The sequence below is a fragment of the Hemitrygon akajei genome, chromosome 5 (genome assembly GCF_048418815.1).
Source record: "Hemitrygon akajei chromosome 5, sHemAka1.3, whole genome shotgun sequence".
NCBI classification, from domain to species: Eukaryota; Metazoa; Chordata; class Chondrichthyes; order Myliobatiformes; family Dasyatidae; genus Hemitrygon; species Hemitrygon akajei.
Window position 1 is genome coordinate 70,894,124 of NC_133128.1, and position 20,948 is coordinate 70,915,071.

The 20,948-nt window shown below is 43.5% G+C and overlaps 1 protein-coding gene across 2 annotated transcripts in view; it reads right to left on the minus strand.

The window, feature by feature from the left end:
* Window positions 1-7,344: 7,344 nt before the first annotated feature.
* arhgap31 (Rho GTPase activating protein 31) overlaps window positions 7,345-20,948 on the minus strand; it is a 107,438-nt gene continuing 93,834 nt past the window's right edge. For both annotated transcript variants that reach the window (XM_073045719.1, XM_073045718.1), the window contains exon 12: window positions 7,345-10,467. In XM_073045719.1, the coding sequence (XP_072901820.1) occupies window positions 8,350-10,467 (2,118 nt within the window). In that variant the 3' untranslated portion in view covers window positions 7,345-8,349. The remainder of the gene's footprint in view (window positions 10,468-20,948) is intronic.

The following is a 20,948-nucleotide window of genomic DNA, read 5'->3' on the forward strand; positions in this document are numbered from 1 at the left end:
CAGCAGGCCAGGCAGTGTCTATGGAAAAAGAACAAACAGTCCTGATGAAGGGTCTCGGCCCAAGTCAGTGGCTGTTAACTCTTCTCCATAGAATCTGCCTGGCCTGCTGAGTTCCTCCAGCATTTTGTGTGTGTTGCTTAAGTAGCTTATACTGGTTGCTGGCAACAGATGTAGATAAAGTGGTAAAGAAGATGTACAACATACTTAGAGCATACATACTTTATCCACTGGGGTGTTGAATATGAATGTCAGGAAGCCACGTTACAGTCGAATAAAACTTGGTTCAGCCACATTTGGAGGATTGTGTGCAGCTCTGCTCATTGTCGCTACAGGATGACAAGGCTTTGAATCAGATGTAGAAGAGATTCAGCAGGATCACTGAGTACTAGCTACAGGTAGAAGTTGGACAAACTTGAATTGCTTCCCCTGGAGATCTGATGGCTGAGGGGAGACGATGGAAATATATGAAATTATGAGAGGCGTAGATAGGATAGATGATCAGAGTCTGTCTCCAAGGCTGGAAATATTAACTACCAGGAGACGCGGCTTCAGGTGAAAGGGGGAGATTTAAAGAAGATTTATGAGACAGATATTTTTCTTTTCACACGGAAAGTTAGGTGCTGCCGGGAAGTGGTGAAAACAAATGCAAAAGCAATGCTTAAGAGGCAGTTAGAGAAACGCGTGGATAGGCGGGGAAGGGAGGGATATAGACTTTGTGCGGGCAGATGGGATTAGTGTCAGCACCATCACTTTGGGCTGAAGGGCCCGTCCTGGGCTGTTCCGCTCTAATGACCTACATTTAAATTGCCCAGTTGTTATAGCAGAGAATTGAAGTCTGAGTGAAAGCCTGACCCTAAAGGAAGAGAAAGGAAAACATGACATAAAAGCAGGAAATGTAGAAAGGGACAGAAAAGATGGCACAAAGAAGATAAGGAAGAGAAAAATAGGTCCAGCAGACAGATTAAATCAAATGTATGGTATATCTCTTGTATAAAGCAAAGCACAGATGAACAAACCTGTAAACTCCTTTGCAAGAAACTTGGGCTTTTACCATCACAACACGTGTGAGGTCACATTGCAGGGAAATCACTCCCTCACAACAAGATACTAGTGATGGGCTGAGCGGGGATGTGAAAGGGATTTAGCCGTTCAAGTGCTGAACTCGTGACAGTCTCTGGCCCTCACTGCCCCCAAGCAATTTTCTCAGCACCTTAGCACCATATGGGATAAAAATAAAAGAGAAGCCAGAAGCAGCTCCAACTGCAGAATAATGAAAACACAGTTGAAAATGACTTGACCGGTCAAAAAGATGATAGAGAGAAAGAGAATAAATACTTCAAATAGAGTTTAGAAATCAAAATTGCAATGCATTTTTATGAGTTATGAAGTTTCGCTCGCCCACTCTAGGATTTTACGTCACTATTCAAATAGGTCTATATTTTCTTGATATAAATATATTTCTGGGGTGCGTTATCTCACAAGTGTAAAGCTGAAGTAAGGGGCAGGAGACCATGCTTATAAGGTGCTATGAGCCTGTGGTGTTACTGCAAGCAAGTTTTCCATGGTACCTGCGAATACATGCAATTTTCCATTTGACAATGAACTCAACTTTGATATTGATTATCACTCATGTTGACCCCTTTCAAATGAGGGGAAGGGGAAATCAAGGGACTGCATACACACCTCCAGACAAGATCTGCCTTTATTTGATACCATCTGTGGTTCAGAATACCCTGGTGTAACGCAAGAAGCATTGCAGTATTATCTATACCTCTGATAATTTTAAACATTTCTATAAGGTCACCCCTCTTTTCCCTACGGACCAGGGAATAAAGGCCTAACCTGGCCATTCTGTTCCTATCATTCAGGCTCTCTGGTCCTGGCAACATCCTTGTAAATATTTCCTCCAGTCTTTGCAGTTTAACCATGTCTTTCCTATAAACGGTGAGCAAAACTGTACCAGGTCTCCAAATGCAGCCTCACTGACGTATACAGCTCCAACGTAAAGGATATGCTGGCATTGGCGAGGGTTCAAAGAAGGTTCACACGAGTGGTTCTGGGATTGAAATGCTTGTCATATGAGGAGCATTTGATGACTCTGGGCCTGTAATCACTGCAATTCAGAAGAATTCGGGGGGGTGGGGGAACTCATTGAAATCTATCAGATGTTGAAAAGCCTCGAATGAGTGAATATAGAGACGATGTATCCTATGGTGGGGGAGTCTAAGACCAGAGGACACAGCCTCAGAATAGGGGGACGTTAATTTAGAACGGAGATAAGGAGGAATTACTTTAGCCAGAGTGGTGAATCTGTGGAATTCATTGTCACAGGTGGCTGTGGAGACCAAGTCATTGGGTATATTTAAGACAGAGGTTGATAGATTCATGTTTAGTCTGGGCATGAAGGGAGATGGGGAGAAGGTAGGAGATTGGGGCTGAGAGGGAAATGGATCAGCCATGATGAAATGGTGGAGCAGACTCGATGGGCTAAATGGCCTAGCTCTGCTCCTATATCTTATGGTCTTATAATTCAGATTCAGTTTCAGTTTATTGTCATTTAGAAACCACAAATGCAATGCAGTTAAAAAATGAGACAACGTTCCTCCAGAATGATATCACAAAAGCATATGACAAAACAGACTACACCAGAAAATCCACATAATGTTTGGCAATCCCCAATCCAGAGTCCGGAGAGGCTGCTGCATATTAATATTGTGCTACCGTCTAGCGCGTTCCCCGGAAAGGAGCTCCACATCCGCCAGACAAAAACAAGACCAAAAACTAAAGCTACAAGACCTGCACAAAACCACATAGTTACAACATACAGTTACAACAGTGCAAACAATAGCATAATTGATTAAAAAAAAACAGATCATAGGCACAGTAAAAATAGTCCAAAGGTGTTAAAAGACTATAAGTTCGAAAGAAACCATCACACAGATTCCGCAAGTCCTCAGGGTCCCGATTTGACTCGTCATCCCACGCCGGCGGCAGAAGGGAGTACCCCCGCTATGGACTTCCACAGCGCTGTCCGACTCAGCCTCGCAGACGCAGCAGACAATGAAAGCTCCGTCGAAACCAGCCTTGCAGACGCAGCACACACCGAAAGCGACCTGCCCGCAGCGGACTCTGAGTCCGTCGAACCTCCCAGCCGAAGACCATCCCCTCCGGCACAGCTTCTCCGAGCACCATCCTCTGCCGAGCGTATTAAGACGGCCCCGCCAACGGCCATCGGCAACGCGACCCCGAGGACTGGGGGCCTGTTCTTCTCAGCAGAGTCCCGGACCTCACAGCAGCAGCAGCAATGAAGAAGGTCTTCCTGGAGATTTCCAGATGTTCCTCCGTGCTCCCACGTCCATTTTCAACCAATTATGATTGCACACAGCACCCCGCTTCACAAATAACAGATAATCAGCTCTGAAGTGGCCACTGCAAGCTGCGTCGCGCCGCCATCTTGGATCATGTCCCAACTTCTATACTCAATGCCCTGATTGATGGCCAGCATGCCAAATGCCTTTTTCATCATTGTGTCTACCTACAATGCCTCTGCAGTCCTTCTGTTCTATTACACTCCCTACCATTTACTGTATAAGTCCTATATTGCTTTCACCATCCAAAATATATCAACTTGTCTGTATCGAAACCCATTTGCCGCTTCTCAGCCCACTTCCAGAAGTTGTAACTGTCTTTGCTATCAATAACACCTCCTAATTTTATGTCATCCATAAGCTTACTGATCAAGTTTTCTGCATTCGTATCCAAATCGTATAAATAAAGGATGAATAATGTGGGTGCTAACACAGACCCCCATAGCACGTTAGTCCCCTGCCTCCATTCCAAGAAACAGTCTTCAATCAGCTCCACCTGCTTCCTACCTTTGACCCAGTTTTTAACCCACCTAACCTGGTGTAAAGTTCATATTTCTGGATGACCTCCCAATCTAAAGCTTAATGAGCCAATGTTCTCGTATTAATGAACTTTCCTGTCTGGTGATTGTTTACTTGTCTGTTTGATTCAGAGAGGAGCTTTGTTGATTGTGCCTGACACCAGAATGTGACGCTGCACACCCCGTAGGCAGTGAGGGGAGACGAGTTTGGCCGCATTCTTTCCATACTGCTCTGAAGGAAGGTGAACCGGAGCTCAATAAGACGCAGGGATTTATGTCATATTTCAAAGATGGCCTTTGAGATGCTTGGCTAATTCCTTTTCATGTTAGAAAAAGGAAGTGAGAGTTTAAAAAATACCATAAGTCCTATGAGCCTGACTACGATATGGAAAACCTGCTGGTCGATGAGCAACACTCATAAAAAGATGTTAACATCTTGGGTGTTAACTGTTGTCGCAATGGATCCTCCCTTCTACTGCTCCTTAATTGGGAACTATCTCCACCCTGTCCTGCTACAGTGGTGTCATCACAAACAAACTATTTTTCACAGGTTCCAGATTCGTCATCTTGTTTCCTTCCCCACCCCCACCCCCGTCACCTCTCCTTCCTATATTAAGATAATTTGGGAGAAACGGGGTCTCTTCCTTGGTACTAAATACTTCCTTCAGCCTCTCTATCAAATTTGCTTTTGGCCTGACTTTGATGGTCACTTCTTAGAGATCAGATCTCAGGGAAGATCAGTGTCTCTCCGTCTCTCTATCCTCAGGTGCTGTCTGACCACTGGCTATTTCTTGCTCTTTCTTCCTTAATTTTCACCCCTACTTATTCATAGTTTTTCAAAGATTTCTGCATTGCTAAAGGAATCATAGGAAATAGAGATCATTGAGAAAGTTGATAAGCTACAACAAACGTACGGAATGGTGAATATTCTCTACTCCTGATTCTATTCATTATGTTTTTCATCCTTTAGGGCGCATTAATTTCCACAACAGGATCCTCCCAGATTGAGTTAATCCAAGATCACCCACCTTTTCCATTCAATTGCCTTCCTTGACATCACCAAGCATTTCCTCTTCTCAGTGTTTATTCCCACAAATTGTAAAAAGACATCTCCGTACCTTCATCAGAAAGGTCATTGTTGTTCCTTTCCATGCCCCTCTCCAACCACTGGGTGGTCATTGTATCTCTTCGAGTGAAAGGTTGTTAACAGTAACTGTTACGTGCTTGCTCCACTGTTCTACTCTCTCTACACTTATGACTGCGTGGCTAGGCACAGCTCAAACACCACCTATGAATTTGTAGATGACACCACCATTGGCCAAATTTCAGATGACGATGAAGATCAAGGGTAGGACAGATCTGCTGGTTGAGTGGTGTCACAACAGCAACCTTGCACTCAACGTCAGCAAGGCCAAGGAATGGATTGTGGACTTCAGGAGGGGGAAATTGGGGTCAGCAGTGGAAAGTGTGAGCAGCTTCAGGTTCTGGGGTGTAAATATCTTGGAGGATCTATCCTGAGCCCAACATATTGATATCATCATGTCAAAGGCATGTCGGTGGCTATGTTTCACGAAGGGTTTGAGGAGATTTTGTACGTCACCAAAGATTCCAGCAAATTTCTATAGGGAGCATTCTGACTAGTTGCATCACTGTCTGGTAAGAAGGTGCTAATGCACAGGATCTTCAGAGGCTTCAGAGGGTTGTAAGCTCAGTCAGCTCCATCATGAGCACAAGCCTCCCCACCATCAAGGGCACCTTCCAAAGGCAATGCCTCAAGAAGGCAGCCTCCATGATTAAGGAACCTCACCATCTGTGTACACATGCACTGTTTTCATTATTGTCACGTTTGTTCTTGATAAAAGACAAACTGCAGGGGTAAAACTAACACATACTGTATTTATTTACAGTTCACTCCAGTCATGGCTTCAGCTCCACACCAGCGGGTGTGACCAGCTCAGCAACGGCACTTCCAGTTCCGGGTGAACCACCCACATTGCACACTGGGAAATGAAATTCTGTATGATGTACAAACAAAATAACACAACTACTACCATCAGGGAGGAGGCTCAGGGGCCTGAAGACACACACTCAACATTTTAGGAGTGGCTTCTACCCTTTTACTGTCAGATATCTGAATGGTTCATTGAACCCACGAACATTACCTCACTATTCATCCTTTGCACTAAACAAACACATTTCACAACTTATGATGACAAACCTGATTCTGACCTGCTGGGTATCTGTGGCACCATTTGCTCGTATGGAGTGAAAATGCAATAAGTATCTTATGAGCTGATTATTTCACCCACAGTGTTGCTTTTAGGTACTTTAATTATAACTGCAATAATTTTTCTGCCATCCTTGATTGGCAAATCCAGAAACTCCTGTTGATAATTGGATTCTAGATCTCCAGGAAATTTCATTTTCTTGTTAACAAGCTTTTGGACGCTTATGCGCATTTCATTCACAAACAAGAGAAGATCTGCAGATGCTGGAATTCCAAGCACCCCCCCCCCCAAAACACACACACACACGCACACGCACACGCACACGCACACGCACACGCACACGCACACGCACACACACACGCACACACACACAGCAGCATTGGGGTACAGTCGTCCTTTTGAGAAATTGGTGGTGAGCTGTCTGCTTGACCATTGCAGACCTTGTTATGCTATGGCCACTGTGCTGTTGGTGAGGGAGTTCCAGGATTTAGGCTAAATGACAATGAAGTGTGCAGATTTTCTCTTGTTTATGAAGGACTGGCTATTTATTTCCAAATCCGAGTGGTGTGCAGTTTGGGAGTGCGATAGAGTTTGGGGCGATGGGGCAAATCTACTGATGCTCCCATGTTTATCTCTAAGAGGTTTCATGCCATCCAGGACCAAGAATTCTGCTTGACTGATAAATAAGTTATGTTAAACAGGTGTGCTGTTAGCATGTTAATTGAAAACAGAGACTTTCTGACTTTCCCTGAAGTTCATTGACCCTCAGTGCTTGCTGCTGTTGGTCAGTTTTAAGCTGGCTACTCTGGTACGTGCAATAGTGGAAGGATGGGAGGAGACATCTGGGTAACAACTACCGGTAGATGCTGCAGGAAGGTCGAATGGGTAAGCTAAGGTGAAACGACATCTCTGTCTGCACCCATCTATTATCTTTAGAGGAGGGACAAGGTCTTATTGAGTCCCCGATGACCCACACGTCTGGATTTAGAATTTTTAAGAAGTCACTGTTCTGAAACATGTAACTTTGAGCTTAGAGAACTAGAGGGCTATGCGGCAGGGAAATTCTACATAGTTTCTGAAGTAGGTTACGTGGTCGGCATAACATTATGGGCCAAAGGGCCTGTAATGTGCCGTAGATTTCTATGTTCCCTTTACAGCTGCTGCCCGAGCCACGGAGCATTCCCACCATTTTCTGCTTCTAGGAATGACTAAACACTCGACACTGTATACTCGTGTTCAAACTATTTAATTCTCATACTTGACAAAAAATACTTATATTTAATATTTGACAATATAGAAATAATTTCAATACATATGAGAAGTACATTAACATTGGAAACCGAGATGATAAAGCATTTACAGAAACACTGATGTTTAATCTTTGAGATGGTTTTGCATTGAGATAAATAATCTAGTAGTATGTCTAAATAGATAATCTGCTTTGGTCAAAAGTCACTCTTTACTTCATAATTTGCCAGTTTTTTAAAACTTTTCCATGAGGTACAAAGAAATGAATCCAAATTTGGAAGGGGAAATAATTTGAATGTCCATTGCTCTATTAATATCAGTAATAGAGTAATGGGGATAGAAGCCAATAGGAAAACAGCATAGTGCGTAATGACAATGAAAGTCAATCTTTAAGTGCATGAAACATCAACAATGGATTCTCTGCATTTATTTATACATAAAGTAAAATCTTTCTCTTACAGGCATTGCTAGAAAATGTAAGGATAATTACAGTAATGTACCCCTTGTAGAAATTAGGCTAAAGTGAGAGATGATTCATCAGCAGGACTGATTTTTTTGCAGTTACCAGTTTCCACACATTCAAGGCACAGATTTCATTCCGAGAAAGCTTATAAAATATTCTTTTTAATGAACTACTTCTTATTACTTTGCCTATTTTACATTATCCTTCACCCATTTTGATTTGACCATGGATATGTTGTGTGGAAACCAAAGTTAGAATCAAGCACCTTCTTGTTTATTAAAGGCCTAGCATTTTAAACATTTAAAGTTATCTTACTTTGTAAACCAAATAACCTTATTTCTTACCATGTACAAGTCTGGATTCTTTTACATTCTCTGCCCCCTTCTTAGTCTGACATATACTTTAAAACTGTGAGGTGTTTGAGCTTGGGAGGAAGAATACATATGGTGTTGGCGATGAAACGAGTCATTAAAAAATAGAATCTTTTGTCAAGTCTCCATAGTCTGTGAGATCATTAAAAGCAGTCATTCGATTTGCCTGCCGCTTCTATTTTCAAACACCATGGATCTCCTCTGGGGCTGGTAGAAGCAACTGGTTGAGGTCTCTAGCCTCTGCCCACTTTTAGGCACGCTCATGCGATTTCGAAGGGTGACCCCCTCTGGCCCTTTCTGACTCTCGGTAAGTTCCGCTGAGTGGCTGCCAGGAATTGGGTGGTCCGGCTCTGGCGTCTGTGACTCCGGACTGGATTTCACCGGGCTGAGGGGTGCCTTGCTGGCCTCCACGGGGGACGGGCGTTCCATGTTCGGCCAGGGAGGGCTGAACAGGATGAGGCTCTGGGGCCTGCTCGCCTTCGCCCTGTTCTGTACGTGTCGCGTAAACGCAGGCTTCTGCTGCGCTGCGGATCTTTCTGTTCTCAAAGGCGCAGAGCTGTCTGGTAGATCTTCCCCTTTCGCCTGACTGGTGTTGGACTGGGAGAGCGAGCTCTCTGCAGAGATGGCACACTTTGCATGATCCGGCGCTTGAGACTTCGGCAGACCATTTTCCTTTCCGTCTTTAGTTTCCGCCACTGGCGAATTGGTTAAAGGCGAATCCAGCCTTTGTTTGCTTTCAGGGCAATTTGATTCACACAATGTCACTGGCTGCAGAATCGTTAGTACTTTGTCCAGAGGGAGGGAGGGGAGTGTGAGGTTCTTCTTTGGCAAAGGCTGGGGGACCTGCGTAAACTGTACCTTCGGTGGAATGACGGGAATTGCTTTGACCTGACACATTTTTATCATGTAGGTTGTTCGAATAGCAGTGACGCCAACTGGGAATGACTGCACTGGGGATCCATCGGGTACAGAAGGTTTGTTATTGGCTGAGTGTGAAGCAAATATTGGTGGCCTATCTTCAGACTTGAAGTGTCCTTCCTCAGTGCTATCAGGCGTTGCCACTGTTGACATTGCATTGACGCTCTCTAAGCATGGTGTTGCCCCAGTGCTTCCAACATGTAGACCATCCAGTTGAGAAGATGCTAAAGGATCATCTTCAGCTCCTAAAACAGTTTGCTGTGTTTGCGTGGAGATTGCCTCTATTTCATTCAGGGCGTTTACAGGCTTGGTCACAGGACAGCTATTGTTTAAAAGTTCACCGTTACAAATTGGTGAAGGAGTCTCTGGGCTCTGATCGTTCCAATCAGTCTTCTTGTTAGCAGATTGATATGGCAGATCATAATACTCTCCAGGAGCTACTTTATCCACACAAGCATCAAGGGGCCATAAATCCTGATCAGCATATCGCCATTCGTCTGGCCGTATATCCGGTGACAGCTTTCCCGAGCAGTCTTCCTCATCACTTTTGGCTTCAACCAGTTGGAACGAAGGGGAGCTGGGTTGATTTGATGTGTCGCTGTCCGTCCACTGTTTGCCAGGGGTGCCAGGCTCACCGGTATCAGCTGGCAAAGCTTCAGATTTCAGGTCCGACTGAATATCTGCCATTTGCCCCTCATGATCTCCTTCATTGCAGGAAAGATTTTGCCCTGAATGTTCTGCCCCCGTGTGCAAACCGTCTGAGCATAGTTCTGAAAATTTAATATCTAATTCTGTGTTTGATCCAAGTTTGTTAATGCAAGATTCTGAAGACTGCAATTCTTGAGAAGCAATTGAATGTTGATCCTTTGCATCTGAATTAATATCAATTAATTGACTTGAATCTACAGATGCTCCAAAGCACTCTGTTGGTGAGCTCTCTGTTATTGCCTTCAAAATATTTTGATCAGTTATTGACTGTGTAAGCTCCATCTCGGAGGAAGGGTTCAGTAAGGACCCAGTAGCCTGGATTTGATCGGGTGTCTTGGTGCTGTCCCATTCACTGGAACATTGACTACCTGTGGACTGGAGAGAGATTTCTTCAGGATCACTTTCAACCATTAGAGGTGAACTTTGTGAAAAGAGGTTAGGGAGACTGTGCATTCTTTGATATCCAGACATATTTGCTATCGTTGAGGCATCAGGCAAGGATGTATACGTAGTATCATGGGATTGGACAAACTTTTCTTCCATATTTTCCAGGAAGACATCAGGCCCGGTGATCTCCTCAGGTTCAATGATCTTAAGTTCTTTGGTAAGGGGCCACTGACGCTCCATGACAGAGTTATTTGTGTCCTACAAAAAAAACACAGACACTGATATTTATGGAGCTTGCATTGGAATAGCATTTTCAGTTTACCAATATCTTTGACTAATAGGACTCTGTGTCAGATGGTGCAGAAATAACTTAGGCACCTACACATTGATCAAAAGGATAGTTCAATGGGATAACTGCACTAGATAATGAGTAGATTCTCTACCTATGGCAACCACTCTTGGCTCAGGGATGTAATTGACCTGAATAATCCGATAATGCAGAGACAAAAGTTAATCAGGATTTGTGCTCCTTAACGTTGCCCGTTCCCTTGGCCATGATGGCAAGTTGACTGACTTTCACCCTGCGTTGCAGAACTGAGAGAATGTTGCCTGGTCATGGGTGGATTGTACCACTAAACAAAAGGTACGCCTTCTCTTCTAGGTGACACAAAGACAATGGCAACTTTTAGAAAAGAAACAGGAGAGTTGTCACTGGTCTCCCATGACCAATTTCACTGAAGCAGAATATCTGGTCATAGAGTCATAACAGCACAAAAGCAGGCCCTTTGGCCCAACTCATCCACTGAGCTAGTCATATCTGTCCACATTTGTCATTTTTCCCTTTTACCCCATTCCCCCCTTGTGCTTATCTAGATGGTTTTAATGGTACTAATTTGCCCACCTCAGCTACTATTTCTGGCAGCTCATTCCAAATCCACACCCCCCTCCCTTTGTGTGAAGAAGTTACCCCTGATGTCCTCTTTAAATCTCTCACCTCTGATCTTAAACCCATGCTTTCACCTTCCCTGGGAAAAAAACGATGTGGTTTCACCCTCATGATCCTATATCCCTCTATCAGGTCACCTCTCAATCTCCTACATTCCAGCAGTAATGTCCTAGTATACAGTATGCAGCTTCAATACCCTGACTGATAAAGGCCAGCATGCCAAATGGAAAAGAGTAAACAGTCAGTGTTTCGGGCCGAGACCCTTCATCAGTCCTGGTGAAAAGTCGCCTGTTTACTCTTTTCCACAGATGCTGCCTGGCCTGCTGAGATGCTCCAGAATTTTGACAGCGTTGCTTTGGATCTCCAGCATCTGCAGGTTTTCTTGCCTCAACACACCAAGTGCCTCCTTTACCACCTTACCTACCTTACAGTGAACAATGCACTAACCCTCCTAGGTCGATCTGTTCCATAACTCCGCAGTCCCCTCCCATTTACTGTATACGCTCGACCCTGGCTGATCTCCCAAAATGCAATAGCTCACATTTACCTGGCTTGAGAGCTATTTGGCAATGCTTAACCCACTTAGCTAGCTGATTAAGATCTCCCTCTAACCTTTCATAACCATCAACAATTCTATTTTTGTATAATCCACAAATTTACTAACCACGCTTTCTACATTCACACCCAAATTGTTTGCCAGCAACCAATGTCCCAACACTGACCCCTAGACACAGGCGTTCGGTCAGATAAGCAACCCTCTGCTCCTTACCACTGAGCCAATTAAGAATATAATCGGCTATCGCCCCCCCGGATCCCATCCAATCTAACTTTCCAGGCCAGCCTGCCATGAAGGGCCTATTTTAGCAAGGCTTTGGGCAATGTCCTGCATGGGAGGATAGTCAAGAAGGTCAGGTTGCTTAGCATTCAGGATAAGGTAGCAAATTGGATTAGACATGGGCTTCGCAGGGGAAGCCCGAGAGTGGTAGTAGATGGTTGCCTCTCTGACTGGAGTGTGTGCAGTGAGCAGCGCTGGTTCCATTGCTGATTGTTATCTGTAGCAACGATCTGGATGACAATGTGAGAAACTGAATCAACAAACTTGTGGCTGACACCAAGATTCGGCATGTAGTAGTGTGGTGAACTACATATATCTGTCTGGACTGCTCCTGTGGCTCCTCCCACTGACCCCTGTATAAAGGCGACTGAGGCCTGTTGCCCAGCCTCATTCCCCAGGATGTAGTGTTGTTCATTCTTCCAGTCAATAAAAGCCGATACCTCGCTTCCTACGTCTCAGCGTGAGTTATTGATGGTGCATCAAGTAGACAGCAAGGAAGGTTATCAAAGCTTGCAGCGAGATCTAACCAGCTACAAAAACAAATGGACTGAGAAAATGCAGATGGAATTTATTGCAGGCAAGTGTGAGGTGTTGCACTTTAGGAGGGCCAGCCAGGGTCGGACTTACATGGTAAGCGGTGGGACACTGACGAATCTGGGAGAACAGAGGGATCTGGGAATATTGATCCATAATTGTTTGGAAGTAGGTAGATAAAGAAAGCGTTTGGCACAATGGTGTTCATAAATCAATGTATTGGATTTAAGACTGTTAGAGGTAGCTTATTATTTTTAATTCTTTCTTATTTCTCTTCTGATAGTTACATATTTGTATATTTGTGCACTTGTAATGCTACTGTAACACCATAATTTCCTTTGGGATCAGTAAAGTATCTATCTGTCTATTGAGTAAAGGTGTTGAAATACTATGACAAAGTTGTCTAAGACATTGGTGAGGCCTATTTTCGAGTATTGTGTGCGGTTTATGTCACCTCCATACAGGAAAGATATCAATAAGATTTAAAGAGTGCAGAGAAAATTTGCAAAGATGTTGCCGGGACTGGAGGACTGGAGTTATAGGAAAAGTTTAAATAGGTTAGGACTTTATTCCCTGAAGGGTAGGAAGATGAGGGGAAGTTTGAGGGGTATAGGTATGGTAAATGCAAGCAGGTTTTTTCCACTGACTGGTTGAGACTAACACTAGAGGTCATGGATTAAGGGTGAAAGGTGAAATGTTTGAGGGGAATATGAGGGGGAACTTCTTAATTCCAAAGGTGGTGAAAGTGTGGAATGAGTTGCCAGTGGAAGCAGTGGATGTGGGTTTGATTTCAAAATTTATGAGAAATTTTCAGTTATATGGAAGAGAGAGGTATGGAGGGTCATGGACCAGGAGCAGGCCAATGGATCTAGGCAGAATAATACTTCAGCACGGACTATATGTGCCAAAGGGCCTTTATCTATGCTGTTGTGTTATATGACTCGATGACATCATCACATTACTGTGAGATCTTGCCATACACAAAATAGATACTATGTTTCCCACAATGCACGGACAGTTTCTCATGAAATTACAATGGGTACAATATGTATTGTAATGTCCTGAGACAATGAAGGGTGCTGGATAAATCAGTTCTTTATCTACTTGAATATAATCGTTAGAAATATAATCATTGAAATCAAATAATCAGGATGGGCTGACAGGGGAAGGGGTTGAATCATTGTGGGTAGAATTAAGGAACTGCAAGGGTAAAGAGAACCTGATGGGAATTGTATACAGACCCCCAAACTGTAGTAAGGATGTGGTCTACAAATTACAATGGGAGATAGAAAACGCATACTAAAAGGGCAATTTTACAATAGTCATGGGGGATTTCAATATGCAGGTATATTGGGAAAATCTGGTTGGTGTTCGATCTCAAGAGGGGGAATTTCTAGAGTGCTTACGAGAAGACTTTTTAGTGCAGCTCATGGTTGAGCCACTAGCGGATCAGCTACTCTGGACTGGGTGTTGTGCAATGAACCAGAATGGATTAGAGAGCTGAAGGTAAAAGAACCCTTAGGGGAAAGTGATCATAATATGATGAAACTCACCCTGACATTTGAAACTAAAGTCCGATGTATCAGTATTACAGTTGAATAAAGGGAATTACAGAGACATGAGAGAGGAGTAGGTCAGAACTGATTGGAAAAGAACACTGGCAGGGATGATGGCAGAACAGCAATGGCTGGAATTTCTGGAAGCAATTCAGAAGACACAGGATATATACATCCCAACGAGGAAGATGGCAAGATGACATAACTGTGGCTAACAAGGGAAGGCAAAGCCAACATAAAAGCCAAAGAGAGGATGGAGCTATAATTTTGCTAGAGAGCAGTTTCTTTGAGCTCATTTGTGGAAACAGCTTAATTTCTACCTTTAATGTCTCTATTTCTCCTTTTCAAGATGGATGGGGTTCTGTAAGTGCCTTTGATCTCCAGCTGCATTTAGACTGTGGATCCTTATGGTGATGGTCCCACTGACTGGCTGCTTATTGATATCCCAAGGGCGTGGCCTGGAAGAAAAGTACGCTTTCAGGGCTCTGAGGCTTCTCGGCCCTGTGGACGAGCCAATTCCTGGCCTGTATCACTGACTGAAGCATTGTGGGAGAAAATGGAATACTGGGAACAGTGGATCAGCTGTCGGAGGTCTCAGTACTCAATGAATCTCTCTCTCTCTCTTTCTCTTGTTGGAGCGGGAGAGCTTGTTGCTTATTCTCGAGTCAGAGAACTCGAAAGAAAACAGCATGGCAAACTTTAACACCATTAACCAGCGAGTTGTTTTGTTAATGTCTCCCCTCTCGCAGGGTGACACCTCTCTGCCCTTTATTAGGGAGAGACAGAGCCTGTGGTACGTTGAATTGTCAGGTGAACGATGAGTTTTTGTTGTACTGCAGATCACGGTCTCTCCTGGGGGTTTTGCCATTGCTTGCTTGGTGGCTGATGCTTTTTGATGAAATTAGCGGGGGGTTGACGTTTTGCTGCTGCTTGTGTGTGGGAGGGGTGAAGGGGCTTTGGGGTTCTAATGTTTTTACTGTCACCCATTCTTTCATGTACCCTTCTGTTTCTTGTGGATATCTTTGAGGAGCAAGAATTTCAGGTAGTATATTGCATACATTCCCTGAGATTAAATTGGCTATATTAGAGCAAAAAATAGTGAGAAGTTAGAGGATTGGGAAGCTTTTAAAAACTAACAGAAGGCAACTAAAAGAGTCACCAAAAAGGTAATTAGGATATGAAAGTAAGCTAGCCGATACTATTAAAGAGGACACCAAAAGATTCTTCAGGTACATTAAGTATAAAAGAGAGGCAAGAGTGGATATTGAACCACTGGAAAATGATGCTGGAGAGGTAGTAATGGGGGAACAAGGAAATGGTGGACGAACTGAAAAAGTATTTTGCATCAGTCTTCACTGTGGAAGACGTTAGCAGTATGGTGGAAGTTCCAACTGGCAGAAGGCATGAAGTGTGTGAATTCACCATCACTAGGGAGAAGATTCTTGGGAAACTGAAAGGGCTGGTGGTAGATAAGCCACCTGGACCAGATGGTGTACACCCCAGAGTTCTGAAAGAGGTGGCTGAAGAGACTGTGGAATTATTAGTAATGATCTTTCAAGAATCACTAGATTTTGGAATGCATCTGGAAGACTGGAAAATTGCAAATTTCACTCCACTCTTCAAGAAGAGAGAGGCAGAAGGAAGGAAATTATAGGCCAGTTGGTCTGACTTTAGTGGTTGGGAAGATGTTACCATGTGGTTTCAGGGTACTTGGAGGCACATCATAAAATAGGACGCAGTCGGCATGGTTTCCTCAAGGGAAAATCTTGCCTGACCAATTTGTTGGAACTCTTTGAAGAAATAACAAGCAGGAGAGACAAAGGACAATCGATTGATTTTGGGTACGTGGATTTTCAGAAGGCCTTTGACAAGCTGCCACAAGCTATGAGCCCATGGTATAACAGGAAAGATTCTAGCATGGATAAAGCAGTAGCTGATTGGCAAGAGGCAAGGAGTGGGAATAAAGAGAGCCTTTTCTGATTGGATGCCACAGACTAGTGGTTTTCCACGGAGTCTGTGTTGGGATTGATTCTTTTAACATTATATGTCAATGACTTGGATGATGGAATTGATGACTTTGTTGCAAAGTTTGCGGATGATACAAAGACAGATGGAGGGGAAAGGTAGTTTGGGAGAAGTAGCGATGCTACAGAAGGACTTAAGATTAGGAGAATTGAAGAAGTGGCAGATGGAATACAGTGTCGGTAAATGTGTGATCATGGAGTTTGGTAGAAGAAATGAAAGGGTTGACAATTTTCTATATGGAGAGAAAATACAAAAATCTGAGGCACAAAAGGACTTGGGGGTGCTTGTGCCAGATTCCCTAAAGGTTATTTTGAAATCTGACTCTGTGGTACAGAGCAAATGCAATGTTAGCATTCATTTCAAGAGGCCTAGAATAAAAAAGCAAGGATGTAATGTTGAGACTTTATAAAGCACTGGTGAGATTTCGCTTGGAGTAATATGAGCAGTTTTGGGCCCCTTATCTAAGAAAGGATATGCTTACACTTTAAAAGAGTTTAAAAGAGGTTCATGAAAATGATTCCAGGATTGAATGGCTTGTCATATGAAAAGCGTATGATGGCTGGGCCTGTATTCACTAGGATTCAGAAGAATGAGGGGTGACCTCATTGAAACCTATCAAATGGTGAAAGGCCTTGGTAGAGTGGTTGTGGAGAGTATGCTTACTATGGTGGGGGAGTCTAAGACCAGAGGGAGCAGCCTCAGAATAGAGGGGTGTTCTTTTAGAACGGAAATGAGGAGGAATTTCTTTAACCAGAGAGTGATGAATCTATTGAATTTGTTGCCACAGGCAGCTGTGGAGGCCAAGTCTTTGTGTATATTTAAGGTGGAGGTTAATGGATTCTTGATCAGCCAGGGCATGAAGGGATACAGGGGGAAGGCAGGAGATTGGGGCTGAGAAGGAAAAATGGATTAGCCATGTTGAAATGGTGGAGCAGACTAGATGGGCCAAATGGCCTAATTCTGTTCCTATATATTATGGTCTTATGTGTGTAAAATAACCACGTGGTGAGATGCCATAGGGCTTTTGTAACAGTTGTGTCCTTTCGCAAGAATCACCACATTCAAAAATAAGTAGGAGCTTACATTATATAATGTCTGTTAAAGTGCTTTACAACCCATCAGTCCACAAATAATAAATCCATGTGACATGAATATCTGTGTTCTTTCGTGTTAGTTGATGGGAAAATACTGGCTAGGAAAGAGCAGAACTCCCCCGCTGGAAGAATGGATTCTTCACACCTGCCGATGCGAGTTCCTGCAGGAGCCTGCATACTCATCGGTACAGTTGTCCTCTGTCTGGCGTTAAATAGATGACCTTTAGATCTACCACTCTATCCTCGCGCCTTCACCACGTCGATAATAATTCATGATTCAAGCTCCCAGAGCAAATTGTCTTCAATCATCCCTCTGAATTGGAATTTCAGACATAGAAACCAACATCAGATAGCCATACATTAAAATGTATGGCTATAATTTTAATCAAAAATCATGTATCTCCACATTTGTGAGTCAGAGTTGAGATTGCTTGTGTGTGCTAATCTAGAATGGCAAGAGGAACTAAAAAAATTAATATGCAAAAAAATGAATGTGCATTGGGAATTCAGGGGGTGGAAATAGATGCCTAATGCACCTGTTGACCTGTGCCTAAAATTACAATATACAGGCCTAGCTGAAGGTGGCTTTCTGTGGGGGCTTGAATTTGTGAAGCCCTTGCAATTGCAAAGACAAAATGTATGTACTGATTGCTTCCAGTAGAGGGCAGCAGTGCTACACATCCACAGAAGATTGGTGAAATCCAAGCCACTTTCAGATCTAAATGTGACTTCATTCTGCACAGAAACAATATTTGGACAGCTCTGCTTATAGTGCAGTTTAAAGAAAAAAATATTCAAATGGCCATTAGATTTTCCATGGTGTGTATGAGTAAATCCCTTTTCAGTTATTGAGTATATATGTATATATATGTTGCAACCCAGAGGATGATTCATACAGAAGGAAAACAAGCCACTATATTTTAAAGAGGATTTTTTTTAATGCCCCACAATTTAAGGAGGCCAGAGCAGTACAATCATTCTGATAGGTCAACTTCTTCAAAGAATAAGGCAGATATGCCATTTTCAGCGGACATCACCTTGATTCTTGGGTGAGTAGAACTTGGCACAGGCTACGATTGGGTGTGGATGTGACGCGATGATAATATCCTCATTGGTGACTAGCCTCCGTCAGAATTGTCTGATTCAGATGTAAGATTCCTTCTGTTTAGAAATTCTGACGTGGATGTTTTGGAGACCATGTGTCTAGTGTGTGCTGTGCTGTTGCACCAGTCTGGTCTCCTTCTCCCTCTGATTTTGTACAAAAAAGTAGGGAAATATTGTTTCTTCTCCAGAACTGGAAGTTGGGAGAATGAAGGAGCAAGAGCAGGGGGCTCAAGAATTTAACAGCAGACTTAAGGTTCAAATTAAAACTGACTGAAAATTCCATATTTGTGACCAATTTCATGGCCTGCTGTGTTCTTTAAATTGGAATGCAATTTATTTCTGGACTAACTCTGAGTACCTGTTTTATATGGGTGTGTTTTGACATTTGTATAAATGAGTGGTAATGATGTAATATGATTGTTGCAAAGACGTGAATCATCAGGACCTTATTCAAATATGTCTGTAAGTTTCAGAAGGCCACTCACTTAAAACTGCAGCCATCAATTTGGCGGGTAAAGGCGTTCCCCCCTATTTATGGATCTAACGCCATTTCTCTCCAGTCAAATACTGCCTGAAGTCCAGGTGATGTTACCCAGAGCAGCTAAATCATCCTCAAAGATGGTTATGTTTGAGCAGAAAAAAAACTCATTCTAAACATCATTATTGATATTGTTACATTAACACCTGAGTTTTGAAAGCGTGTGTTACTATACAGTACGCTGTTGTAACTACTGATATGACTCAGTCATAACCTCACCCTTTCTATTCACCTCTACTTTCATCACTGGCATGAAATGCTCTTGGGCACTTTGCATCCTTAGGAGTGCCACACAATTGCAACATGTTGCTTTGCGTACAGCGTTCACATTCCACAACACAATGACTCTCACAAACATAAGCTTTTTAAAAACTCTACCAGCATGTGGGTGGTGGGGTCTCTACCAAAGGAGGTGTAAGGCGCTCCTTCCCTCCACTAGCCTGCAGGTCACCCTTGGGTAAGGTGTAGCACTCCAGTCAGGGTCACATGAAACCACGGGAGCAGGCGGTGGATGGTCAAATGAGCAGCCGGTGCAGATCACATGTCCTGGTTATGCGACCACTGACGCCAGGCAGACAATCTCGGAAGGGTATTGATAGCGGCTGGGGTCACCCGTCTTGTAAAGACACTGCCCAGAAGAAGGTGATGGCAAACTGCTTCTGAAGAAAAATTTTGCCAAGATCAATCAGGGTCAAAGACCATGATCGCCCAAGTCATACGACATGGTACATAATGATAGTGATGGCCAGTATTGAAAAAAAATTATGTTGGGAGCTCTGCTTTTGCTAATTCAGCCAGTTTTTCAGTAATGTGGGGTTGCTATTGGGCCTCCACTTCCAATCACTGGCTAAGAATATAGAAAGCAGTAACAGCACAGCCACTGATTCTGCAATTTCAATAGTTTCACGTGGAATCTTTTCCATTTTTCACTTGCCCTACATAGGGAGCTCTGAAGAAAACAGCTGTCTTTGTGTTGGTGTTCCTAAAAACTGAACGGCTTCCAAGGCCATTTTAAAGAACAGTTAAAGGCCAGATTCCAAATACCCATTCCTGAAAGATAGCAGTGAGCCAGAGGAGCTCTTCCAGCAGCCAACTGGTCACCGTGACTGACAATTAACTTTTTAATCCAGATTTGTTTAATAAATTAAATGTGAATTCTGGGATTTTGTTGTGTTGGATTTCTTACTATGCTCCCTGCAGACTCTCAGCTCCTAATGCACAGAGCCTGTGTCGAGTTAGTTGGGACATACTACATTTTGTAAACAGATGCTATAATGACCACGCTGTAACTACATTTACTGTTGTACAGCCTACCAGAAAGAACACTTCCCAGCTGGAAGGGAAACCACTGGGGATGTCCCTCTACTAGCTGTGAGCAGTGCAGACCAGGGTTCAGTCCCGACTGTAGGTGCAGTCTGTGTGAAGTTCAAACATTCTCCCCGTGGCCCAGCCGTTCCGGTTTCCTCCTACATCCCAAAAATGAGGAATTGGTAATTTTAAACTTCCCCTAGTGTAGGAGAGGGATATAGTCCCATGGGGTGGGAGATGAATGACATTTGTAGGGTGGACAGTAAGTGGGATTGATGTACAATGAGTGTAAATGATGGCTGATGGTCAACATAGGTTTGGTGAGCTTAAGATCCTGATTTTATGCTGTGCCTGTCAATGACTTGGAGCTGAGAATCAGAACACTTATGGTATGTATTGAGCATTGTTGAGATGCCACAAAGCAAACGCATCACAAAGTGCGCATGTCCTTGGCACCATAAGCAGCAGGGCATCAAAGGCTTCAGGAAATGAGAGGTGTTGAAATTGGCCACAATGAACTCGCCACCAGCCAGCTCCTTGTGTCAGAGGTTTTCTTTACATCTTTCCCTTTCTGTTTTCTCTCTCCCTTCCCAAGGTGGAGACTCATAGTGAGGTCAGCGAAGGGGAGCTGTTCTCAGTAGAAAAAGTATGCTTCCCTCCCTGATGGATAATTGAAATCTGAGAGTCACCAGCCTTTCAAATTGCAGGCGTGGCACAGCAACAATCTGGGTGTTTGTCTCAAAACAAACCCAGTGAACGTAATATAAAGTGAACAACTTCACACAGTCTGTGGCACATA